Here is a 27,538-nt window from a genome sequence, read left to right as displayed (position 1 = left end):
CCGTGTCTGCAAATTGACTTTCTGATTTGGATTTTATCCGAAGTAATATTGCAAGATTCGTTAATTCGATATTGATTTGTATCATTCCTGCTTCCAACAGGTGGCGCTATAGAGTTCAAGTCCTCTTCCTCTCTGGAGACACAATTTGCATATTAAATTTCCCAGAGGAGCATTGCACGGCGAATAAGCCTCCTTACTTTGGCATCCCAGAGCTGGCATGTCACTCTCTACGTGGAGAAATGTTACCCCTTAGACCCCAGTAATAGAGGCAGTGATCATGTAATGTACCACGTGTCTACTACATCCAAAGCATCCCTTATCGTTATAAGGTATTAAAAATGGTCTACCATTCATTTTTCCTCTCCAATAATTATTGGATGGTATTTTTATTTCCCATGTGCAATGAATAGCTCAATTTAAAACATTAATACTAAACAGCGTCTGCAAATATATCATTTTGTCTGTGTAGACAGGGAGGGAACTGATTTCTAAATTTTTCTTTTTATTAGGATCTATGTCCAAAAATGACAAATAATGGAAAAGATCTTCTAAATTCCCGTAATAACAGACTCACACAGCCACCATGAAGAATGCATTGTTTACATGGGACTGTATTTACTTGGTACTCTTACCTAAGTCGTAAACCCTGTGTGTCCATTTATTCCTAAAAACTGCACCTACAACGTATTGTAAGGTCATAAAAATCGATTGTGCTCACATCAGCTGTGACAGTATTAATAATGGATGTATACATTTTCTTTACCTGCCTTGCACAGATGGCAATGCAGAATGCCTGAATGGACTGAAGAGGAATTCATTGATAAGGAGACACATGGATCAGCGGAAATGACGACTGTTACCAAGTAACAGATATTGTCCCTGGGGAAACTAGATCCATAGAGTCTTCCTAAACGTCCCCCGGTCACCGCACAATGCCGGCAGCAGTGGGTCCGCTATGGTGAGCACGAAGAACAAAGAGGTTCTGCAGATGAGAGATACACTGTGAAGGAAGGAGACATGTCAGAAAGGTAAGAAAGCAGGAGGAGAAGTTCTGTCTTATTTCTCTACCATCAATTGGGAAAGCAAATGAAAGACAATCTGCTGTTACGGGATTAAGTGTCTTATTCAGAGACCTGAACAGCTGATAGTGGCTGAAATGAACGGAAAAAATTGTCTCTTTAATTGAACGTTCGATCTAATTAAATTAACCTTAAACTTTAGATGGCGGCTTATTTCGGAGAGTTTTTATATGAGCAGATTTAAGTGCCTTTGGAAATAGATTGAAATCATTTCTTCAATTCAAGCACCATTTAGAAGTCCTTGGAATGAAGTTTTTATTTTACCGCTAAATCTATTTAGTATCGCCTGGCCCTGAGAGCTGCATTATCCCTAATAACGGCTAATTGCTCCCTGGAATGTAAAAATACAATGTTATCATTTTGAGCTATGCAATTCCATTACATCTCATTCAGAACAGCCTTGAAATAATGTAACATTAAATGCGTGTAATAAAATCTGCATTACGTTTCATTCTACACCAAATGCACGAGCCGTACGTTCCCTTGTAATTGTGTGATCCCCGGATGCCATCGCTGTCACTTGTAGTAAAGCCTGTATCACACAGCAGATAATAGCAATAATGCAGATTACACTACAGGCATTCTTCATATTTTCTTACATCCGACTATATAATGTAGAATTGCAAGGAGTGAACGAAATTGTATCTGTCAAAGGTTGACATTGCACTATAATCTCATAGATCGCACTATTTGCATAGGTTAGTGGCCCTTCACTTTAAAAGAGAACGCTTATGAAAAATGCATGGTGCAGTACGGACAGAAACGATTGTATTGCTGTAGTGAAGACAGTCACGTATTTATACTACTAGACAGAAGAAAATATCTGAAAACGTCAAGCATGAGAGGTCTGTGGTTTGCAGAGTATGACCAGAACAAGGAGACCTGAAAACTGCACCGTGTACTGGGGTTTATGCCAACGAGACCTTTTGGATAGTGGTTCCTCTCCTTGTTGTACAGACATGTGACGGCTGCAGCCAATCCAAGCAGGGACAACATGGTCACATGACCTTTCTCACAGAAGAGGAAACAAGGAGGAATCGGAAGACTGGTAGAAGAAGAATGGGTGTTTATTGGCAGATGACTGTTCATCATTATTATTATTATTTTTTGTGTGGGTGCTGAGCTGCTTTAAAAAATATAACCCCTTTAAAATATACTGCTGATCACAGGGAAGATATTTTTTCAGCAATTATATTAAAGGGCAACACTTTCAACTTCTCCTTAGCCAGACATTGCTGCTTAAATATTGCACAAAAAAACTCAAAAACTGAACAGTACCTTCTAACACAATAAGTGAAAGCTGCTATGACAGCACAGTAAAGAAACGAAAGAATACAGCTGCACTCTGCCCCCACACCTCATATAAACTGCATACATTTGCATGAAGGGCTTTACAATGTGAATCTATTGACACCTTTATATCTTCTACCTGTTGCTGCATTTTCAGGTAATCAGCATTTTTATTCATATGCACATGAATTATTAAGTGCTCTGGACATGACTGAGCACTTATCATTTCTCTGTCTCACCAGGTTGTTTCCACGCCCAGTACCAGCCTCTTTGACTTGATTTATAGCTTACTGTCTGAATCCCCTGCCTGATGTCACATGATGGTGAACTATTAATCAGGCTGGTGCTGGGTGGGGAAACGGGCTCTGGAGGCAGTAGCTCCTTAAGTTCTCTGTCATCCCCAGGGGACATAACACCTACTGTGCAGGAATATAGCAGCAGATAGATGATATAATGGTGTCCTTGGATTTACAGTTCATAGACCTGCATGCTCATATATGCAGTTTGGAAGTTGAACCCTTTCACATACACCTTCAATAGCTGTCACATGAATTTTCATTCTGGGAACAGGCTTCTGCCTTTCCCCATGCACATGCCCACTCGGCATAGTAGAATATGGATGTGTTCCCCTTCGTACTTGAGGGGCCTAAAGTCTATCACATTTGTCACATGTAAAACTTGAGGTTGTAGAATTTGGAGGTAGCCATCAGATTATGCAGAAGGTCCCATACACATAAGAAGACACCAGTATACACATTGCACATAATTTAGCGGAAGGGAGGCTGCGTTCTATTTTGTATAGAGGCCCAGCAGCCTTTGTCAACGTCAATGTTTTATCTAGTCATGCAGGAGTAATCTCTGCCACTTTTGTGTTACAGGCCTCAGAAATAGATGATGTGGCAGAGAAAAGAACGTTTTCAGCTTCCTTTTTCTCCAGTTACTTATTCCTAGATGAAACTTTTCTAATGATGTGATTTGTGAAATGGAATATTGTGCATTCGCAGAAGGCCGACATCTGTTTGAGAGACAAGCATGTTGACTCGGAATGTAGTGCTGAAATGAAGCATAGCTTGTGATTTCCATGCTCCGCTTATAATATTATCTCTTCAGCTCCTCAGGTGTGAACACCAGCAGCAACAGCTTCTCTAAATCCTATTCATCGCACTGCTCTGATCTAAGCGAAACCAACACGTCTTTACCAGTCTTGTCAAGTAACAGACGAGCATTGCAGCAGAGCTGTGATTCCGGCATTTCCTCCCCGGTGAGAATTTTCTCATTTCCATATGTAGTATACTTATAATCACAAGGGTGCGCGAAGGTAAGGGTGCAACAAAATATCTTGTGGCTTTACAGTCTTATTCTCTCCAGCTGAGTGCAAGCGCTACTCCATATTAACACAAAACATCTCTCCTAGGTCTGTTACGGAACTTATTCAGGAAATTGTTCCAATGTCACAGTGTCCTATGAATCTATACTATAAAATGATCACAAAATTTATAAGGGTTGTATCAAAGTCATCAGTAAAGTTTAAGAATGACCTTCGGCAGGAACCAATGGCACCTATGTCAGCACATACATTCATCTTTCTATTGTAAAAGAGTTTGAAGAAATATATCTGATTTATATTTGGAGCCATATATCCTGACACTTGGCCTTTGCATTGAGTGGTATTGTGTGTCCATTCTTGTCTACTTTTAGAAACATTATCAGCTAACAGATGTAAATCATTCAGCTGCGGCAATGAAAACTAAATCTCTGAGCACTTACAAATACTCGGAGGTCACCCGAGCGTGCTCGGGAAGTCTCGAGTAACGAGTATATTCGCTCATCACTAGCTATTTCCAAATAAATCGCAGTCCATTATTAAACAGTGATAAAGATTATTAACAAGTGGAAAGCTTTCAAGATAGTTGCCAATCTTCTAAGCAGTGGACAACCGTGCAATTTCATCTCAAAGTCAGACCATGTTCAGAAAAACTTCACATAGCCGAAGAGCTACTGCTCAGACTCTAAAGGCCTCAGTTAGCATGTTAAATATTTAATTTTGTGACAGTACAATTACAAAAAGAAGAAACGAGTATGGCTTGTCTGGAAGGGTTGCCAGGATAAAGCCTGCGGGATGCTGTCTTTTGGCTATTTTGGTCCATTTGCAGCCTTGCATTTACCATTAGAGAAGGGACTTGAATGACAATAAATGAATGAAGTAACAGGTGTGGTTATACAATTTGATTAAAACGGGTACAAAAAGCATTATAATTAAAAAAAATAAATTGCAGAAGCAATGCATTAATGTAATCCTTAAATGTCCAGATGGCATTTTTTTTCCTTTTGAAATGCAGCATGTGCAGTCATTTAGTTGGGCACTGATATTGTACATAGGTACTCATATGTAATCAACTGCTCGTTCTGCTTCCTGCTCGGTTTTACTCCAAAATGACTAAATTGCGGCACACAGGGTAAATCTTACACTGGTGGTCTTTCTTCCTTTATTATCTTATCATTGATATGAAGACAAGTGTTCACCTTACAGGTGCCTCATCGCGTTATGTATTTTCCCTTCATTCCTCATACCAGAAATTAAGTAGAAAACAGACTATCCCGAGTTACTATTGACTAAACATTAGAAAAGCATTTGACATTTAATTTGAAGAAAACAGACAATTGTTGACAGTAAAAATATAATAGAAAAGCAAGGCATCGGAATTTTAGTGTACGAGCCAGTCTATAGACTGAGTTGCTATTTGTGAGCTTTCATGTTACATAAGCCTTCTGTTTTTCTAAGTACAGATATACGGTATTTCACCTATTATAGCACGATATCTTGTGATATACTAATCATATTTTTGTGTGTGTGTATGTGTATATCTATTTACACTGTTTTATGCTGGCTCAATGATTGGCCTTGTAAGACACAATGGATTAATGTCAGCTGACACTTTAAGGGTATGGGGGTCCTTCATACTGATCTTTGGGGGAGAGGTCAGACTGTCAATCACTTTGTTCTCTCGGAGATTATCCACCTGCTGAGATCTGTCGGCAGCTTTCTTAGCAGAGGAGGGCACAGGCGAAAGATCACTCCTGTGTATGGAAGAAATGGTCGAGATGGCTTTCAGCTGAATGATTGGCCATAGCATCTTTCGTCTTACAGCCATCTAATGTGTATGGCCGGCTTTACTGTAGGTTTTAATTTGACATCTACATAAAACGTGTAAATTTTCCCTTGAAGGCCACATTCACACAGCGGTATTTGGTCAATACTTTACAACAGTATTTCTAAGCCAAAATCAGAAGGGGAACAATCAGAAGAAAGGTATAATAGAAACACGTCACTACTACTGTATTTATCACCCACTGCTGGTTTTGGCTTACAAATACTGATGAAAAAAAACCTCATCAAATACTGAACGTGTGAACGTGGCATATCAGTGTTTTCCTTATTGTACTCTTTTTGTTTTTCTCACACTTTAAGGCTTCCATCACACTATCAGTATTTGGTCAGTATTTTACATCAGTATTTGTAAGCCAAAACCAGGAGTGGAACAAATAGAGGAAAAGTATAATAGAAACATATGCACCACTTCTGGATATATCACCCACTCCTGGGTTTGGCTTACAAATACTGATGTAAAATACTGACCAAATACTGCTAGTGTGACGGCAGCCTAAAACGTAATGATAAGGTTTTTTCTGCTTGGGAAATTGCTCCTTGTGTACCTGTTGTGTAAATAAATTGTAATGTGAATCCCACTGCAACACTGTGAATATGCGGGTCTCATGTAAGCCCCGTAATATAAATAATATAGTAGAACTTCAGATGTAAAGCGCCATGGAATAAATGGCGCTATAAAAATGTATAATAATAATAAAATAATAGAACTCTTGCAAGAAACCCTTTGAATTTAATGGGCAGCAATCATCTATATAAGCCTGGGGTAACGTGAGCGTACATTCTCTTACTCGAGAGAATTGAGTTGATTATGAATTGATTAATAAACTCTGATGGAGATTGGTCAGAGTGTCAGCTTAATGTGATCGGATCCTCTAAGCATGAAAAAATCGGAGCACAACTATGGAGAAGATGGAGAACTTAATTTCTTCATCTTCTCCATTGTCTGACGACATCCGAGTGCAGTCCAATGCTTCAGAGGCACCTATATACTTGTATTGGTGATCGTGATCTGAATATCGGATGTACTCGCAACAAGACATGAGCGAATATCATCAGATCCCTCCTTATTCGGCTCGCTAATAGAGCTTACCAAATAGCTGTAACTATTAGTGATGAGTGAATATACTCGTTACTCGAGATTTCTCGAGCACGCTCGGGGGTCCTCCGAGTATTTTTTAGTGCTCGGAGATTTAATTTTTCTTGCCGCAGCTGAATGATTTACATGTGTTAGCCTGCCTAATTACATGTGGGGATTCCCTAGCAACCAGGCAACCCCCACATGTACTTATGCTGGCTAACAGATGTAAATCATTCAGCTGCGGCAAGAAAAACTAATCTCCGAGCACTAAAAAATACTCAGAGGACCCCCGAGCATGCTCGAGAAATCTCGAGTAACGAGTATATTCGCTCATCACTAGTAACTATGCATGGAGAGCCTGTGTGTTGTGACTCTCACACAGCCATGACACATGCAGCTGCAGCACCGGACACCTGATTATCAGGAGCGCTCCAGGTATCCAGGTTCCTGCTGCAGCTATTTGGTAAGCTCTATTAGTGAGCTGATTAAGGAGGGATCCGTAGATATTCGCTCATGCCTACTTGCAACATGCTATGATTTTTTTTTTCTCATGCTGAATCGACATGAGAAAATAAGGCAAATCTTCACTGCCCCATAGTATCACAATAGTCTGAGCGCCATCCGATAAATATCAAATTACTAGTGCTGTTATTTCAGTACCTATATAGAGCCATTAATTTCTATAGTGTTTTACAGAACATATATTACTATTTATATAAAAACCCCTGGTGTAAAGACCAATAAAATGGTGTTCACAAAAGTCATTGCCTATGGGGAGGCTCACAATCTATAAGTAATAGGAAATAGAGAAGAAGTCGTTATTAAAGTTTGATCTAGCTGGTCAAAATTATATTTAAATGAGCTCTTACTGATTACAAATAATAAAAGAAAAAGGTGCCCACCCTCAGTGATCCCCCACGGTGCTGTACCAGGTCTAATCCAGACCCCAATGTTTTGTGCTTCCCAGTCTCATTCTGCTGTAAATCGACATGGTTAAGATTCTTTCTTTGTCTTTTTCGGCTGGCCTGAGCCCTTTTAAGTATGACTTTTCTGATATGGCCTTGCGTTTCTTCGAAAGCTTTTAGTTATTTATTGTTTTATAATACCCACAGCGCCCCAAAATAGAGAGTAGGCGCGATGTGTACTGAGCCTATGTGATCAGTGTGTTTTCTGGAACGGTGCTATGATGCCACAGACTAGAATGAGCTTGGTCAGAGTCATGCTAGAGTTCTCCAACCTCATGTAAGTAATGAAGGTTGAGTATATTGACTTTCATGTCGGATGCTATAAGGGTGCACGTGCTGAATGCCGTCATTTAGTTCTTCTTTTAATCAAAACAGAGGTAACTTTTACTTGCATATTTAATCTCAATTGTCCTTGTGTGACTTTGGTGATTTCAAGGTGTTGCTTTCCGAGGTTTAATCATTTTCAAGTGTTCTGTGCATGCACATGAAAACACTTCAAAACATAATTAGCTCTTTCTTCTCCATATTTAAAGCTTCCATGTGACGCGTTCAAATATCTAACTTGGCACAAGTTGAAAGAACATGATGTACAGGGGACTCAAATTCGTTGTCCTAGAGTGAGAGAAGGTAAAGTAAGAAGCCTCTTATCTGCAAAAAGCATTAGCTAAAGTCTTACTAAAATGTTTATCCACTCAACCATGCATGGTTTCCGTTATTACTATTAGCAGATGAATACCGTGTATCTGTTTATTCTTTAACGTGTGCATACATTTTATATGAACACAGGGCCGACGGAGGATGAACTTGTAATAAGAGGAGAGGCTCATCTATTCCAAGAAAGGACACAAACAAACGATAAAGAGATATGGAGACAGAGACTGCAAGAAAACTGGGAGAATTGTCTGGTAAGGCTACGTACTCTTATTTCCTGGAGGTGAAATCTACTATTATCTACGGTATTTTAGGCATAGTATAATGCATCTCCTGCCACGATTGCCGTCTCTAGCAGCCCAAATCATAACTACTTGCTTTATAACAGTTATTAGAGATCCTCGTAAATCAATTGTGAATTTAGAACAAAACATTAAAGCTATGAACAATGATTGGACAGTCACTAACAATAATAATAATTGGATAAACCTGCAAACAAGTGGCTTAGATTAATGGCACTTCTCAAACTATAAACTAGTCCAAACAGAACAAGGAAGCATAGGCCAAAAAGTAAAATAAATCATCTTTATTAACAACAATACACCCTACATCTCCTCCCTGGTCTCAGTCTACCACCCTACCCGTGCCCTCCGCTCCGCTAATGACCTCAGGTTAGCATCCTCAATAATCAGAACCTCCCACTCCCGTCTCCAAGACTTTACACGTGCTGCGCCGATTCTTTGGAATGCACTACCTAGGTTAATACGATTAATCCCCAATCCCCACAGTTTTAAGCGTGCCCTAAAAACTCATTTGTTCAGACTGGCCTACCGCCTCAATGCATTAACCTAACGATCCCTGTGTGGCCTATTTATAATAAAAAAAAAAAAAAAAAAAAAAAGGTTCCTCGCATCATGTTCTCATACACTTTATGCAGTATTAGCCCTCTGTGTCTGTACTGCTACATACTTAGGCAGGTAACTGGTTCATGCAGCTTTACATGAACACCTGAGCCTTACACTATGGCCGGTCCGAATAACTAAAGCAATTGTTACCATCCACCTCTCGTGTCTCCCCTTTTCCCCATAGTTTGTAAGCTTGCGAGCAGGGCCCTCACTCCTCCTGGTATCTGTTTTGAACTGTATTTCTGTTATGCTGTAATGTTTATTGTCTGTACAAGTCCCCTCTATAATTTGTAAAGCGCTGCGGAATATGTTGGCGCTATATAAATAAAATTATTATTATTATTATTATAACAATAAAAATAGAGACACAAATACAAAAGGTACTGCCTAAAGAGGTAGTACACCCATATTTAAATAGACAAGTGTCATCATACAGAGCCTATCTTTAAACCAAAGTGCCCATAATACTGCTAAGAAAATAAGTAGGAGCCCTTACACAAGTTTCAACTGCAGACACAAGTCTAAGAATGAGAATCAGCTAGCATCCACCTAGTTTACTAACTAACGAGAGCAGTTTATTATAGGACTCATTTAGCTTAGTGCATTGGTGTAGATATACTACAGAAAAAAGTATATGACGTAGGGGACAGCTAGCATACACCTGGTTGGTTGGTTAAATAGAAGCAGTTCATCACAGTACTAGTTTAATTTAGTGCATAAAAGTTTAAATACTGCAGACAAGAAATATATGAAGAGTAAGAGACAGCTCACATAAACCTAGTTGGCTGATAAATTCAAAGCGGTTTAGCTTAGTGCATAGACTTTGATATACAGGCAATGTATTGAATTCACTTACTACTAATGCTGAATTATATTGTAAACATCCCTAATTACTGGGCCAGAAAACCGTTAAATAAATGTGCCTAGTGCTGGTACATATAGTGTCTACAAAGACTACAATAATTGACAATATTCCATTTGCAAAAGAGTCGCATGTCTAATATACGGCAGCAAGCAAAATGACAGCAATTGAGACTAGCAGAGTAATCAGTAAAGTCATAATGTGCAAAACTAAGTAAAGGGTATAAAACCTAATTAGCCAGTAAAGATCCCCGACGCACATTTCACATGCGGATTCTTCCTGGGGGGGTTTCCTGTGTATATAACAAACTTTATACCAGTCTATGTGCGCTCCTGTGGGTGTAGGATCCAAGGCTTCTTATTATCCAAAAAAAGGTTTTTATTGTTTCTCAAGAAAAAGTACACACAAAGTACACCCATGGGAGCGCAAATAGCCTGGTATAAAGTTTTATGGATGACACTCCTATGGTTACTTGGTCTGAGTGACGTACTAGCTACCAGGGATTTGCAGCATACCGACCACAGAAGAAATCCACCTTTGAACACCTAATGGTCCCATGTGACCTATATGCAAGATATCAAGAGTTATAAAAGGTGAGTGCCACCTATATTCAGCTACGACCTTATTATACATATACATCTGGGCGCTTTTTTCCTTTCCTCCCCTTTTACCAGAAACTGTGTATATAACAGTTATTAGATATCCTCACAATGAATTGTGAATTTAAAACAAAACATTAAAGCAAAGCTATAAACAATGATTGGACAGTCACTAACAATAATAATAATTATATCAGCCCACTGTTCTACTCTTTTATACAGTACCTGTCATTTCAGGTGTTTTTCAGAATAAACTGTTGTGTGTGTATGGTACATGTGCAATAACACCATTTCTGACCATCATATGACTTGTATTTGTAATATATATAATTGTCCACATATTATCCAGCAATGCTGAGCTGTGTGGCTGTGAATCCAGCACTGAAGTGTTGTGAGACAGTTTTTCCAAGCTGCAGCTGGATGTGCCTGTTTGGCTGTCTTACACTTTGCTGAGTGCTTATTTCTTGCTGTGACCAAGATGGGTTTGAGCTGTTTATTCAGATTGGATGGTATGTTCAGGAGGCAGTGGGAAAAAAATAGGGTTGCAAGTGGAGAAAAAAGCATATTCCTCTGATAAAATATATGACAAAGTTTAATATACTCACATGAACTGTTACTTTATGCAAATTTGTTAACTGACTGTGACCATATACCATATTTTTCAGATTATAAGACATACTTTTCCCCCAAAATTTTGGGGGAAAATGGGGGTGCGTCTTATAATGCTGATATACCATACTGGTACCGTTGCTGCAGGCCACAGGCTGGGATGAGATAGTGACTGGCGGTGCTGCGGGGGTGTCTGGTGGTGCTGAGGGGGTATCCAGTGCTGATGCATGTGTCTCCGCTACTGCAGGGGGGCCCTGCCGACATTAGGTGAAAGGCCAGAGCCCCCCGCAGTTGAGATCTTATCTCCCAAGATCTTGTTGCCGAGATCTCATTCTGTGCATGTGCTGCCCCCCCGGTGGTCGTTTTCCCGGAGTCAACAGCACAGGAAACCATGGAACTGCGGGGGTCTCTGGCCTTTCACAAAATGTCAGCAGAGCCCTCTTCAGGAGCACTGGACACCCCGCAGCACAGCCGGACACCCCCGCAGCACCGCCGGGCACCCGCAGCAGCGCCAGACACCCGCAGCAGCAGGGGACACTTGCAGCGGAACGCTGCAAATCGGAGCACCCCCTCATCCCAGCCTGCGGCCTGCAGCATCACCCCACTCCTGCCTCCTCCAGAAGCGACCCTGGGACCCCGCTTCATTGCAGCCACCACCCCTGGTAAGCAATAAGACGCATGGATTATAAGAAGCACCACCATTTTATTTTAAAAACTTTTTTTCCTATTTTTCTCCTCAAAATTTGGGGTGCGTCTTATTATCCGGAGCGTCTTTTAATCCGAAAAATACGGTCTTTTCTTTCCTTCACGTACTATCTATATAATATTAACACCCCATTCCAACAGCCTTTATTTTTTAGCCCTGGAGTGATGCTACTAAACTAAAGCAAGTCCACAAACAAAACCCAAAAAAACAAAAGGCGTATTTGCTTGCATTTTCACATTTCACCTAACTTTGAATTGTTTTCCCATTTAATGTAAATTATCTGATAAATTAATTATGTCATTAAAAATTTACAACTTGTTTCGCAAAAAGAGAAGCCCCGTATGGCTAAATTGATGGGAAATTTTCAAAAAATATGAAAGAAGAGGAAAAAACTAAAATGGAATGTGTCGTTAAAGGGTTAATACATTGTATTCTTCTGCATGGATAAATATGGCTCCTGTATTTAGGGGCTTTTTCATAATGTATCGGGTAGATCCTGTCACTGGATGGTGATGACAGTTAGAGAGGCTACAAGGGAAAACTTTGCAAGGAGGAAAGAATAGTGTCATTTGATGTACGCGAACTGCAGGACTTTTTCAGGGCAGTCGGTCTTTGCAAGTTTTCAGTCTGTTAAACATGCTCACAATGCATTCCAAGTGATATTTTATCATGTTTTAGCACTCCATGGAGACATAAATCGGCCTTGGCTGGTCTTAGCACCGTGTAACATTCCTTGAAATATATATGTAAAACAAAGAGCTGTCTGGAGTCGGAAAGCTGGAAACCATTAGGGACAATAAAGCCAGTATGACATGCCTCGGTGGCGGGTTGCCTTCACTGGCGCATACAGAGGTTGCAAAGCTTTGCACTACAAGGTGTTGTAGACTGCCCCAGGGATCCGAGCAGACTCCAGTTTCAGCGCTGTCTCCTTACAATGAATTCATACATAACAAACCGTAAACCATGACTGACTATGTGCAAATAACTTGTAACGTAAGCAGTGATTGTTAGAAAGAAATCCAATTTTCTCTGAGAGCAGCTGAAGTGGAACTTTTAGCAGCTTGTTAGGGAGTATGATAAATCTCGGAAAATCGCCTAGAAATAATATATTTCCGTGAAAATTATATATTGCTATTTTTCATAATAGAATAAAATTTCAATTTCACTGGGAATCTTTTTTTGCCCTACATTTTATTTATGGCCGGTCAATAAATTCCTCAGAAGGAAAGAAAATTGCAAAACATGAGAAATGGGTAAAACCGAACATTGAAAATCAAGAATGGGGTGAGGAAGGGAATCCAACCCTGTGATTGACTTGAACTTGTTTATTTGCAGAATATAAATCTGTCTTATCAAGATCTTGGGGATCCTTACCAAGAAAACAACTTTCATCGTATCCTTCGACGTCTGATAAGAATAGAAAGGCTTTGGTTGGTCGACAACTCATTAAAAGACTTGAGTGCCATTCGATTGCCAAGGTGGGCTACTCATGCACGCTATTAAACAACCAGAAAAAGCTTAATGTAAGAGTAAATGCTGATGAATGTTTATGGGTAGGACTTTGAGTTTGATTGGGTATGATTTTTTTTGAATGTTTCTTTTCTTTTTCATTTAATTGAGTATGTAGCCACAAAAAAGGAAAACAGGCTAAAAATGTTTGCCTCTCTCAGGTCTTCAGTTGAGACTAAGGCCACCCATACATATTAAACTATCAGTGAACCCTCCGATATTGATGGGCCCATCCAACGGTCTAATGAGTATGGGGGCATCGGACAACTGATGGTTGGGAGAGATGTCAATCGTGCATGTCCAATTTAAGACTGCTGATCACATTGTTCTCCCTGAAATAAGATGCGTGTCAGCAGGCAGCATTCTAATAGAGAGCACGAGCAGTCAAACGATTGTCGGCTGAAATGGCTGCTCACTGAACGATTGGCTGGAGCATCTCATGTGCATGGTTGGCCTTAAGGTGCCTTGTTATAAACACTCATCTTGTGTCTATAGCACTGTTCGAGCAGTTTCTGCAGAAATGACAGTATTCAACAGGTGGAAAAAACCTTTTGCTGACCACATTATACAACCCCCTGCAAAAATTATGGAATCACCTTGAAGTATGTTCATTCACTGTTTAATTTTGTAGAAAAAAAGCAGATCACAGACATGGCGCAAAACTAAAGTCATTTCAAATGGCAACTTTCTGGCTTTAAGAAACACTAAAAGAAATCAAGAACAAAAAATGTGGTAGTCAGTAATGGTTACTTTTTTTTAACCAAGCATAGGGAAAAAATTATGGAATCACTCTGTAAATTTTCATACCCCAAAATAACACCTGCATCAAATTAGATCTGATTGTTAGTCTGCATCTAGTTGACACGCTTCAGACCCTTCTAAAGAACAATTGGGGGGTCAGACCCACATTGATTAATAAATTATCTCTTGTTTAATAGAGAATGACTTACGAACTTGGTACCAACCCTTAAAGGTCACAAATGGTGTGACCTTCAAGGGGTTACAGGGCTCCTGTTAGAATTTTGGGTTGTTTGGTAAATGAATTTCTAATTCTTGAGACTAACTGACCCAACATTTGTAATTACTGTTGAAAATAACAGTGATTTGGTTGTTGCAGGTGCAAAGAGTTAAATTTAAGCAAAAATCACTTTAGGTCCTTTAAGCAGCTGCCAAAGCTTCCAGCAATCCAGCACTTATCACTTGCAGAGAATAACATTGAGTCTTTGAGTGGGCTTTCAGACCTGAAGCATTCTCCACTAGAGTCACTTGTCCTAAAGTCAAATCCATGTGAGTTTTTGGAAGACTACAGACTACGGTAAGTGACAGCCATCATGATGTTAGAGACTCTAGTATACTTACTTGTAATGAACTCAATTTGTGCCAGTTTTCATTGCTTTGCACTTTTACACTCTGTGATTATATTCAGTATTTACAAAATTAAGATTACATATGACAACAATTACTAAAGAAGGTGTGATACAGGCCAGTGTAAACTGGGTTCACAAAACCCCCCGAAATAATACTCATCTTCTTGATACCCTACATCTTCTGTTCCAATTCTGCCTGGGTCTCACACCTCGCTCCAGACTTTCTGCTCTGAATGGACGAGTATGTGACCAATGAAGCCAATCACTCAACCATTTTAAAGGGGTACAACTCTTTGTTAGAAGCATCCACTAATGATAATATAATTAGTGGAGGTCCAGTTTTAGAAACTCCAACAATATTGTGTAATCTTTGGGGGAAGCCACTGTAGGTCAATTCTGCATTACAGATTTTGCACTAAAATTAATGGGCTGTCAACGGTCTACACTATGGCTATTACACCAGGATACTGAACAGAAGACCCTCCTTTATTAACTCTGATATCCGGATTGTGATATTTTAAAATATGTTTTCTAAATCATTTAAATACATAATAGTAGCATCTTTATTTAATTACTCTCAGTGTCATCTTTCTACACCAAAATACCCCAGTGAATTGGACAGTTTTATACTGGAGACTCCTACTCCAAAGAAGCTTGTAGCGACATCACAGCTGGAAACTCCCTTATTCCTTCCATAAGCTGCTGTTGGTGAAATAATTTCAATTCCTATACTTATAATGCTGCATTTAAAGATGCAAAGATGCTCAGCGCAGCCCCCATATGACATTAAATGGGGATATCTGGTGTAGCACGTTATCTCCTATTCACATGCTACATGCTGAATTGGTGGCGGTCCTTCAACTGAGACCTCCCCAGAATGGGTGACTTTAGCTTCATGCTTTAACAGTGTGCTGTTCTTTGTGTGTGAACTGCTGCTCCATTTATTCTTTATAGGACTGATAATACAGCCATGGCTATCCATCTGTCCCGTAAACTTTAATTATAGTTGTATTGTATATGTGGGAATGCCACTGTTTTCAAATGTAAGAATACCTACAAGTTTCTGTTCATGCGATTTGTGGAAACATCTATGGATGAACTCCTACCAATCTAGTAGATATTGCTTAGCTGTGATAACTTGTTATAACTGGAGTATGTTTTAAAGGGGTTGTTTGACTTTATGTAACTGCAGACTGTCATGCTCCTGGATTTGCTCCCTTGAGCTTTTCAGCGGTTGGCATCTCTTTCTGCCAAGCCACAGGAGACACTTTTTTTCTCTGGGTGTTTTGGTTCTCTAGTCTGGCTACAGTCTGTCTAGCTTAGCACATGTGTTTTCATTTGTCTCAAATTTTGGGTGCAGCTTTATATTCTGTCCCCCAGCTGGCAATTCCTGCTGGTGATAGATTCATTTGGATGTTCTGATATTCTATTGATTTTTGCAGCCAGTCTGTGAGATTAAAGACAAGGGTTTTTTCTTTCCTATTTCTTTAGTATATTTTGCACCTATCTTCTGTTTATTATTAGGAAGTAGGCAGTATATTTGTTAACAGTACTTGCTTTATTCTTAGTTTGGCATTTCGTTATTTATATTACTCACTATGGGATCTTTTCTTTCTTCAGCACACTTCTCCTCTTGTAGATAATATAATTCACACTCCACTCTGCCCTCTGGTTCTTTAGGTAGAACATGAAGCAACTCGATGGCTGTTTGGGCAGTTTAGGTCCGAGTTGCCATCTCCAAGTCTGTTTTTAGGGCCAGTTGCAGTTTTTAATGTACAGCATATTTTCCCTAATTAGTTGCTACCTAGGCATAACACAGACCTGTGTGAATCATCAAATCGCGACCAGTACAAGCTGTGAGGAATCTATTTTGCCAGTGCTGCTTCTGTGAAAGCAAGTATGTAATTTGCATACATGCGGTCAGGAACTGACTAGATTGGTGCGATCTCACTCAGTGCAAGTGTATTGAGCGAGGCCAGACATGGTCTAGTTGGAATGTAGCTGGAAATATGCAAATTGCATAATTACGTTCACATGAGCGCCCGCTCCCATCGCAAGATGTGAGAATTCACAAGTCTGCAGTCACAGAGTAACTGTAGACTTGTGCGCCAAGGCTGGACATTTGGTCATTTTACAGTTTTTAATACTTTTTCTCCAAAATAGCTGCAAAAACAATGATGTTTTGTGTTAAGTTTCTGAAAAAAAGACAGTAAAAAAAACACCATGTGAATCTGATATGTAAATAAACCCTTGGTTGTCAGTTCTCTCAGTTTGGTAAATGAAGGGGACATTCTTCTTGCTGCGGAGTTTGTATAACTCAATTTTTAACCCCTTCATGATCTTTGATGTATAGTTAAGTCAGAGGCCGTGTCCCTGCCTTTGAGGGGGCTTTGACGCTTGTAGCCGGCTCTTGGCTGGCGTTTATAGGAGATTGTGTTTTTTGCTATACATAGCAGCAAAAATGTTAAAAACGTAAAAACAAAACACAAAAGTTCAAATCACCCTCCTTTTGTCACACTAAAAATATAACAATAAAAATAATTCACATATTTGGTATCGCTACATTCAGAGATGTTTGCTCTATGAAGATATAAAAGCAATTAATCCGATATATCTGCATCAGCACCAAAAGCAACATCAATAACCTGAATAAAAGGCAAATAAACATTATCTTAATGTGCACAGGTACTAGACTTGTGTTTTGTGTTACTCATATATCATGATCACATATGTATATTTTAATATTTCAGAGTGTTCTCCATTTTGCCAAATTTGAAAACGTTAGATGGAATACCAAAACTTCCAGATGATTGGTCGGTGGCAGAAGAGAGACATTTTTTAACAATCAAGTGCACAATTTTGTAACTATTTGCTGCGCCAATGCCCGAAATCTGAAATATTCAAGCAAAGCGGATTGACTGGTAACATGCAACCTATTTTGACAAGGTGCTGAGCACTTTGTATTTTTGATAATGAGAATTAAAAATGTAAAATATATGTAGCTTTGTTCTGTCATGTTTCACTTCTAGTTAACAGACCTCTCTAATTGTCTCAAAGCCAAAAAAGAGCAATCTAGAATGCCAAGTTCACACAATCAGAATTTGCAATAAACAAACTCTGATTTCTGCCGCAGATTTGTGGTAACTGGTGGTAACTGTAATATCCAAGGAACTGTCCAAATTTTCTTCAGCAATGCGGCAAAAATGTGGCAAAAAAACCTTAATCACATAGTGAGTCTTCCTGTAAATCTTGACATAATCCACAACATGGGAACATTAGAGATGAGCAGATAGGGCAAAATTCTAATTTACTTGTTCAAGAGGATTTTTACAGAAGATTCAATTTACAGAAAAGTTATTTTCTGTGGACTGGATGTCCCTTATTGCTCTCTAAGGTCTATCCAAACGCATAGCATAATAAACAAAAGATGTAAAAGATAAAATATTACTTTATCTCATTTCACTGCCCCCTTCATCGAAGGTCCTTTGCTCAATGCATCCTTAGGAACGGAGGCAGCCGGTTGCACCGCTAAGAGCCGCGGGCCGTCGGAGGGTAAGTATATCCCATATTTTTTATTTTTATTCTTTTTTTACATGAATATGGTTCCCAGGGCCTTAAGGAGAGCCTCCTCTCCTCCAGACCCTGGGAACCATCCGCATCGCACACGCCTTATAAGATGACTGGGCGTATAAGATGACCCCCGTCTTATACGGCGAGTATACCCCAAACTCCATATTTTATATGGAAAAGTTGGGGGTCATCTTATACACCCAGTCGTCTTATACACCAGAAAATACGGTACATGAAATACATATTTTAGCAAAAGCGTATGTTTTGCAAAATTTATATAATTCATATATATTGAGTATAATTCAATTCCCCTTGAATACATTTTTTTCACCTCTAGTGAACATACCTTGTTTTATCATAAAATAAATTGTCAAGGGTACCAATTCTCTTCTTCAAAATCCTGATTGTCTTAAATGCACCATTCTAGCATTTATTTTTATGTCACTGCTTGAGTGGTGCCACTAATCTAAGTTCCCTTATCCTAGTATTATGCTCACCAGCCGCTTTAGCTCTTCCAGTTGTCGCTTCAGTCCTGATATGTCATCTTGTGACCCCGACTTCTGACTTCAGACTGGAGGTCTATGAGAGCCTCGTTCTGGCTCTTATATATTTACATTGAATAATGGCTTCCGGATCACCTAGCAAACACTACAGCGATCCAACCAGAGTGGCACCAACAACAAAGAGAGAGAAGAAAGAGTGATAAATATAAGACTAGGTGCAGGAAACTTATATTAACTGCACCACTCCAGCACTGCAATAAGAAAAAACAAAATGCTAATGTGGTGCTTTAAAACTTATGAATCATTTAAACGTGGGTAAAATATATCAAAACTAATGGAAGGATAAAGTACGAGTCGTATGCCTATAATCAACAGGAAAAACCACTGCAAATCTGTTTTGCAGAGGAATTCTTAATGCACTTCATCTCGCTACATTGAAATGGGTAAAATCTGCAGTAAATCCTCATCAATTGACATATTATGGATTTTTAAGTCTGAATGTTATGATCAACATCCATGTGGAAAAAGTCTGCAGCATGTGAATGAGGTTTGTCTAAATCTCAATTGACTGGCATTATAAACTACTACAGATTTTCCCTGTGCAAATCCATTTATAAATCTGCAGCTTTCCGATCTTGTGTGGACCTACCATAAGGAAAAGTTCCTATTGCTACCAAAGATTCCAGTTCTCTCTTTTCAAATGGACATTGGCAACTGCAATAGGCAGCCAGATTGGTTGCAATGGGCAACTTAATTATTTTTTCTCTATTTTGATGAATGTCCCTAATTCTCTTCTAAGTTTATTTTGTTTTCTGCACCTCTTTCCACTTTTATTGATATTTTGCTCTTTAATTCACATGATTAATTTCTTGTATCATCGTCTCAAGCTTCTTGTGACTCATGGGAGGTTTCCAAAACAAGTCAGTGTACCTTGAAAAGGAAGTCTCTTATGTAGCACATAGAACTTCTGGAGATTAAAGCTGATTAAAAGTAATGTATAGACCTAGCACCCTGAGTAAGCCAATTTGGCGAAACTTGTAGGAGAGGCTATGACTTTATTTTAATCAGCTTTAGTGACTCTTGTATATACTACTATCTACACTTAACCTGATAGTGCTATACAAATCCATATAAATCCATGGACTGCAGCCATGGTTTAGGTAGGACAGCATAGCTCTAGCATAGCTCTCTAAATTTAGGAATCCCATTTAATATAGAAATAACTCAAGTTCACTTTGGTATTTTTAAATAGTATAGACCACCTTTTAATTAAAATGAAGTAAGTCATGTTTTATTACATCTCATACAGGGTGTCACCGGGTTTCCGCGACAGTGTGAAGCCAGAAGACAGCAGCATCTGATTGCTTCTGCTCCGGCACTGAGAAGAAGCACTTCTCCGTCATAATAAATTTTGTTTATTTCTTGTGGCAGAGCAAGGGTTAATTGGCCAAAGTTGGAAATCCCTGTTCTCAGCTGTGCTGGGTTAGCCACTTCTTTCCCTTTATAATCTGGGCTAACACATCAGAGTTAGCTTTATTGCTGCATGGCTAACGGAGAGAAAGGATTTGTCATGAGAAGGAGAGTTGAAGGAATTATTAGTGACTGTTGCTTGGTTTGTATGCGTGGTAATTAGTATTGAGCGATACCTTCCGATATCAAGAAGTATCGGTATTGGATTGAATCGGCCGATATCCCAAAAATATCGGATATCGCCGATACCGATACCTGATACCAATGCAAGTCAATGGGACACAAATATCGGAATGTAAATAAGCCCTTTCTGTCCTTCTACATCCTGTGGGCCTGCCAGGGATCTGTATGGGCGTCTCGGGGGTCTGTGCGGGCCTGCCGGGGCTCTGTGCAGCCTGCTGGGGCTTTGTGTGTGCCTGCCGGAACACTGTGCTGCCTGCCGGGGCTCTGTGCGGGCTGCTGGGGGTCTGTGCGGGCATGCCAGGACTCTGTGCGTCCTTCCGGGGCTCTGTTCGTGCCTGCCGGGGCTCTGTGTGGCGTGCCGGGGCTCTGTGCGGCGTGCCGAAGCTCTATGCATGTGTGCAGGCATCGTCCGCTGGGACTGCCTGCAACAGTGACAGTGATTGACACATTAGCCAATGATGGGACAGTAGTAGTCCCATCATCCGGCTAATGTGTTGAATGTAAAAAAAAACAAAACATACATACTACATACATACTACATACATACTACATACAATACATTCATACATTACATACAATACATACATACAGACATACAGTACATTAAGCATAGAGTACATACTCACCATCACTTGTCACTTTGTTACCCGTACCGACGCAAGTGTGAAAGAAAACGGCGTGGGCTCCTGCGCAATTTTCTGCACCAGAGGGGCAAAGCCGATGGCCGGGGGCCAATATTTCTAGCATGCTATGAATATCAGCCCGCAGCTGTCTGCGTAGCCTTTACTGGCTATTAAAATAGGGGGACCCCAAGAAAAAATGACATGGGGTCCCCCTATATTTTATAGCCAGAAAGGCTACGCAGACAGCTGCGGGCTGATATTCATAGCCTAGAGAGGGGCCATGGATATTGCCCCCCCCCAACTACAAATACCAGTCCGCAGCCACCCCAGAAATGGCGCATCTGTAAAATGTGCCAATTCCAGCACTTAGCCCCTCTCTTCCCACTCCCGTGTAGAAGTGGGATATGGGGTAATAAGGGGTTAATGTCACCTTGCTATTGTAAGGTGACATTAAGCCAGGTTAATAATGGAGAGGCGTCAATAAGACGCCTATCCATTATTAATCCAATAGTAAGAAAGGGTTCATAAAACACGCACACATCAGGAAAAAAGTATTTTAATATTCTTCATTTAACCATACTTACCATACTTCAGTGCCTGCAAAAAATGTAAAATAAACCGCAGACTACCTGTCCGCTGTAGTCCAATTAATAATAACGAGTGTCCCACGACGATCTCCTCTATAGAACAGTGACATCGGGTGATGTCACTGCTCTATAGGACCCTCAGTGACACACTGACTGGAGACAATGGCTCCTGCAGTGCATCACTGAGAGGTTACCTTAGGACAAAGTCTCACAATGCCAAAAGTGAGACTAGGGACTATTCTTTTACAGCGGCGGAGGAATACAGTACGGAAGGATACCTTTCCTCCCGTCATTGTATTCCTGGAGCCCCTAGAGAGCAGTCACATCAGCTGATGCTGCCGTTCTCCACGGGAGATCGTCTGTTGTGAATTCTGCTTTTGGGCTCCCTCCGGTGGTTGTAAGTGGTAATGCAGTTGTCCCTGGCCTGCAGTCCTGGACGGGTGTATCTGCTAATTGCAATTCTGGCTGGGGTATTTAGGTTTGCAGGACTCATTAGTCCTTGCCAGTTGTCAATGTTTCTTGGGAAGTGTTGGATCTTTGTCTGGCTTCTCCTGCTTAGCTGCCAATTCAGCAAAGATAAGTGTCTATTTCTTTTTCTATGGCACACAAGCTGTGTGCTTGTTTTTTGATTGTATTCCTGCTCTGAGTGTAGGAGTCTCTGGAGTTGCAGATATACGTTCCACGTCTTTAGTTAGATGGAGGAATTTTTTGTATAATCTGCTGTGGATATTTTTGGAAGGGTTTTAATACTGACCGCACAGGACTCTGTTCTATCCTTTCCTATTTTAGCTAGAGTGGCCTCTTGTGCTAAATCTTGTTTTCTGCCTGTGTTTGTCTTTCCTCTCCTACTCACAGCCAATATTTGTGGGGGGCTGCCTATCCCTTGGGGTTCTTCTCTGAGGCAAGATAGTATTCCTATTTCCACCTATAGGGGTATCTAGTCCTCCGGCTGTGACGAGGTGTCTAGGGTTTGTTAGGTACACCCCACGGCTACTTCTAGTTGCGATGTTAAGATCAGGATTTGCGGTCAGCATAGTTACCACCTACTCCAGTGAAGTTTTCATGCTGCTCCAAGGTCACCGGATCATAACAATCATCATGGGACACTCGTGGATTTCTGCGGACAGGGAGTATATTGGTTGTTTGTTATTTTAATCTTTTTTACAGATGACACTGGCTTCGGGGAACAAAGAGACAAGTGATGGTGAGTATGTACTCTATGTTTAATGTACAGTATGTCTGTATGTATGTATTGTATGTAATGTATGAATGTATTGTATGTAGTATGTATGTAGTATGTATGTTTTTGTTTTTTTTACATTCAACACATTAGCAACATCATTGGCTAATGTGTCAATCACTGCCAATAACCCTGTGTGAGCGGTGACTGGAGGGGAGTGTGGAGGGGGCACTGACAAAGAGTAGGAAGGGGCGGATTTGCGGCCGGACTGTGCCCGTCGCTGATTGGTCATGGCCTGCCGGCCACGACCAATCAGCGACGCGGGATTTCCGTGACAGACAGACAAACAAACAGACAGAAAGACAGACAGACAAACAGACAGAAGTGCCCCTTAGACGATTATATATATACAGTTAGGGCCAGAAATATTTGGACAGTGACACAAGTTTTGTTATTTTAGCTGTTTACAAAAACATGTTCAGAAATACAATTATATATATAATATGGGCTGAAAGTGCACACTCCCAGCTGCAATATGATAGTTTCCACATCCAAATCGGAGAAAGGGTTTAGGAATCATAGCTCTGTAATGCATAGCGTCCTCTTTTTCAAGGGACCAAAAGTAATTGGACAATGGACTCTAAGGGCTGCAATTAACTCTGAAGGCGTCTCCCTCGTTAACCTGTAATCAATGAAGTAGTTAAAAGGTCAGGGGTGGATTCCAGGTGTGTGGTTTTGCATTTGGAAGCTGTTGCTGTGAGCAGACAACATGCGGTCAAAGGAACTCTCAATTGAGGTGAAGCAGAACATCCTGAGGCTGAAAAAAAAAGAAAAAATCCATCAGAGAGATAGCAGACATGCTTGGAGTAGCAAAATCAACAGTTGGGTACATTCTGAGAAAAAAGGAATTGACTGGTGAGCTTGGGAACTCAAAAAGGCCTGGGCGTCCACGGATGACAACAGTGGTGGATGATCGCCGCATACTTAATTTGGTGAAGAAGAACCCATTCACAACATCAACTGAAGTCCAGAACACTCTCAGTGAAGTAGGTGTATCTGTCTCTAAGTCAACAGTAAAGAGAAGACTCCATGACAGTAAATACAAAGGGTTCACATCTAGATGCAAACCATTCATCAATACCAAAAATAGACAGGCCAGAGTTAAATTTGCAGAAAAACACCTCAAGAAGCCAGCTCAGTTCTGGAAAAGTATTCTATGGACAGATGAGACAAAGATCAACCTGTACCAGAATGATGGGAAGAAAAAAGTTTGGAGAAGAAAGGGAACGGCACATGATCCAAGGCACACCACATCCTCTGTAAAACATGGTGGAGGCAACGTGATGGCATGGGCATGCATGGCTTTCAATGGCACTGGGTCACTTGTGTTTATTGATGACATAAGAGCAGACAAGAGTAGCCGGATGAATTCTGAAGTGTACCGGGATATACTTTCAGCCCAGATTCAGCCAAATGCTGCAAAGTTGATTGGACGGCGCTTCATAGTACAGATGGACAATGACCCCAAGCATACAGCCAAAGCTACCCAGGAGTTCATGAGTGCCAAAAAGTGGAACATTCTGCAATGGCCAAGTCAATCTCCAGATCTAAACCCAATTGAGCATGCATTTCACTTGCTGAAATCCAGACTTAAGACGGAAAGACCCACAAACAAGCAAGACCTGAAGGCTGCGGCTGTAAAGGCCTGGCAAAGCATTAAGAAGGAGGAAACCCAGCGTTTGGTGATGTCCATGGGTTCCAGACTTAAGGCAGTGATTGCCTCCAAAGGATTTGCAACAAAATATTGAAAATAAAAATATTTTGTTTGGGTTATGTTTATTTGTCCAATTACTTTTGACCTCCTAAAATGTGGAGTGTTTGTAAAGAAATGTGTACAATTCCTACATTTTCTATCAGATATTTTTGTTCAACCCTTCAAATTAAACGTTACAATCTGCACTTGAATTCTGTTGTAGAGGTTTCATTTCAAATCCAATGTGGTGGCATGCAGAGCCCAACTCGCGAAAATTGTGTCACTGTCCAAATATTTCTGGCCCTAACTGTAGATTATAGCAAGGTCCAGACACTCCATCATCTCGAACTGGCCGTCTTCAGCTGTGTTCCTTACCGAGACTTAAAATAAGTTAATGTGTCTGATAAGTGCAGGGTCGTAAATAATAGAGAAATGTTAGAGTCTCAACTAGTAAAATGAGTTAGAAAAAAGTGTGCTGATATCTTATAACGGAATGAAGGGCAAAAATGGGTGGATATGTCATTCCTGCCAAAATCAATATAGTTTCATAAACGAAGCAAATTGTGGTGCCTGGTCTACACGGTGCCACCAGATGAGTCTGGCTGATTAATACTCTTCAGAGCTTTAGTCTCATTTCTGCATTCCGCATTGACTTCAGCCTGCAAATGACTTACAAGAGCATCCCAGCACTGAGTACATTGCTGAAATCTAGCCTTGAGGTGATTAATGCATGTGCCACAGAAAACAGCTCATACATTGACAGGGCACTGCAGATGAAGAACTCGGACATGATAAAACCTACTCAAGTGCTAAGGACACCTAGAATGTTGTACTGACTACATATAAAACAACTCTACATTTCATTCAGTTTTCTCTCTGTGTACTATCTGGATACAAAAAGAAAAAGGAAACTGACTAATGAGTGGACAAGGGTCATTTATAAAATCACAAAAAGTCATAAGTGATCCTAAAGTCATTATGGAATGGATCGTGGCAGTATAAAATAATATTGTTGCTATTTGGTACATAAATTCAACGTTGAACTAAACTGCATAAATAAATTGTCTATACTGTATAGTGCTGTAAATTATGCAAGTACATTTTAGATTAAAGGATTATTTTGAAGTTGTCTCTTGAGCAGCTCACAGCTCTGCAATTTCCTTACTTCTTGGATGACAAAACTGAGAGACAGAAACTAAGTCCGCCCATCGGACCGGACCAATCATATTAACATACAGCACGGGAGGAATAAAAAAGGTATTTATGGATCATACGTGGGGGTATCAGGGGGTATTAGAAGTACTTGTGTAATGCATAGGGGGCACTGAATTGAATGGTATTTTTACCTGGTTGCCCCCAAAAACTGGTGACAGATTCCCTTTAATAACATGAGAATACCCTTTTAATCAAATCTCCCTACCATCTGAGAGGTTCTCTTAAAGGAATGTTTCAGATGGACCCGATCCTTTACCCTAATGTATTGTTTACTTTAACTAAGGTGTTCCTCCAGCTTAAAAGAAAAAGGTCGCCCCGTTTTTAGCTATTAATCTGGCCCCAGTGTGGTGTTAGTGATGCAATGTGCATCACTAACATGTTTTTGTCAAAGAAAAGCTTCAACTGTTAGGTTTAAAACACACTTTTTTTCGTTAGGGGATTCCGTCACATACCCTTTCTTTCAGTCGTAGGGGTGGAGATTTTATCTTTTCAGTCACAGATCAGTCAGTGTGGTTTTGAAATTATGCACACCCACAGAAATGTGATTGATTGGCGTGACTGGAGCGACGCCATTGCAACCACGCAGAAAATCCCGCGCTACATGGGTGCCATGATGTCAGGCCAGTCATGACAACCAAGCGCCGTCCTGTGGGCATGCATAAGTTAATATTCATCAATGAGGTGACAGGTTCCCTGTAAATTAACACATCTCTCTGTGATTCTGTATATAGTTTTTTTTTTACAGCATAACTTTTATTCAACAAGAGCTTAAAACAATCCTAAATATTCTTATTAATGTATGCGTTGCCTTGCAGCTAGCCATTTAAATGCCTAAGTAATTAGTCTGTATTTATTACATAGCAGGACATGATTAGCCTCATAGCATTTGCAAGGTGCCATCAAGCCCATCCTATGTGCTGAATACAGACTAATTAATGAGGCACTTGAACGGCTAGCTGCAAGGCCCCATATACATTATTAATAATATTTAGGATTGTTTATTTTTAATTCTTCTTTAAAGCTTACATTTTTTTTTCGTTTAAGTGGTTTTAACAAGTTAGTATGGGTAATGTGATAGGAACAACAGAAATAGAACAAGTATCTTATCCCACTTACTAGAAGAAAGGAGGATGAACAACAAGCGCAATAGGGTCTTATATTAGATTAATGTTTTAGGCTACGTTCAGATTAGCGTTGCGCGCCGCTGCGTCGGCGACGCAACGCACGACGCATGAAAAAACGCGTGCAAACGCACGCAAAAACGCTGCGTTTTGCGACGCGTGCGTCGTTTTTTGACGAAAATCGGACGCAAGAAAAATGCAACTTGTTGCATTTTCTTGCGTCCGACGCTAGCGTCAAAAACGACGCACGTGTCGGAAAACACAACAAGAAAAACGCATGCGTCCCCCATGTTAAACATAGGGGCGCATGACGCGTGCGTCGCCGCTGCGTCGCCCGACGCAGCGTCGGGAAATGCTAATCTGAACGTAGCCTTATAGATGAAACTAAAGAAGCACTCCTCCTCCCATCAAAGTTTTTATCACCTTAATATATTGCAGTCATATTATACAACACTGTGTACATACAATTGCCGGTTTTGCCTTTCTACCAGTTAACTCTGCTCTTTTCCATTAGGTCTATGACGTCACGTGGTTAATAACTGAC

The 27,538-nt window shown here is 40.3% G+C and overlaps 1 protein-coding gene across 1 annotated transcript; it reads left to right on the top strand.

Moving 5' to 3' along the window:
• The first annotated feature begins 971 nt into the window (after positions 1-971).
• LOC138680823 (dynein axonemal assembly factor 11-like) lies at positions 972-17,761 on the top strand. Its single transcript, XM_069768066.1, has 7 exons — positions 972-1,028; positions 3,480-3,630; positions 8,115-8,208; positions 8,368-8,486; positions 13,249-13,391; positions 14,540-14,737; positions 17,540-17,761. The coding sequence occupies exons 1-7, from the start codon at positions 1,018-1,020 to the stop codon at positions 17,652-17,654; spliced, it is 831 nt and encodes a 276-aa protein (XP_069624167.1). The 5' UTR covers positions 972-1,017; the 3' UTR covers positions 17,655-17,761.
• Positions 17,762-27,538: the final 9,777 nt, after the last annotated feature.

Source organism: Ranitomeya imitator, chromosome 5, assembly GCF_032444005.1.
Source record: "Ranitomeya imitator isolate aRanImi1 chromosome 5, aRanImi1.pri, whole genome shotgun sequence".
NCBI classification, from domain to species: domain Eukaryota; kingdom Metazoa; phylum Chordata; class Amphibia; order Anura; family Dendrobatidae; genus Ranitomeya; species Ranitomeya imitator.
This window is presented reverse-complemented; position numbering and strand designations above follow the sequence as displayed.

Coding starts and splice junctions, on each gene's coding strand:
- LOC138680823 (XM_069768066.1), top strand. Junction 3,631..8,114: donor ATTCCGGCATTTCCTCCCCG/GTGAGAATTTTC, acceptor CCATATTTAAAG/CTTCCATGTGACGCGTTCAA. Junction 8,209..8,367: donor TTGTCCTAGAGTGAGAGAAG/GTAAAGTAAGAA, acceptor ATATGAACACAG/GGCCGACGGAGGATGAACTT.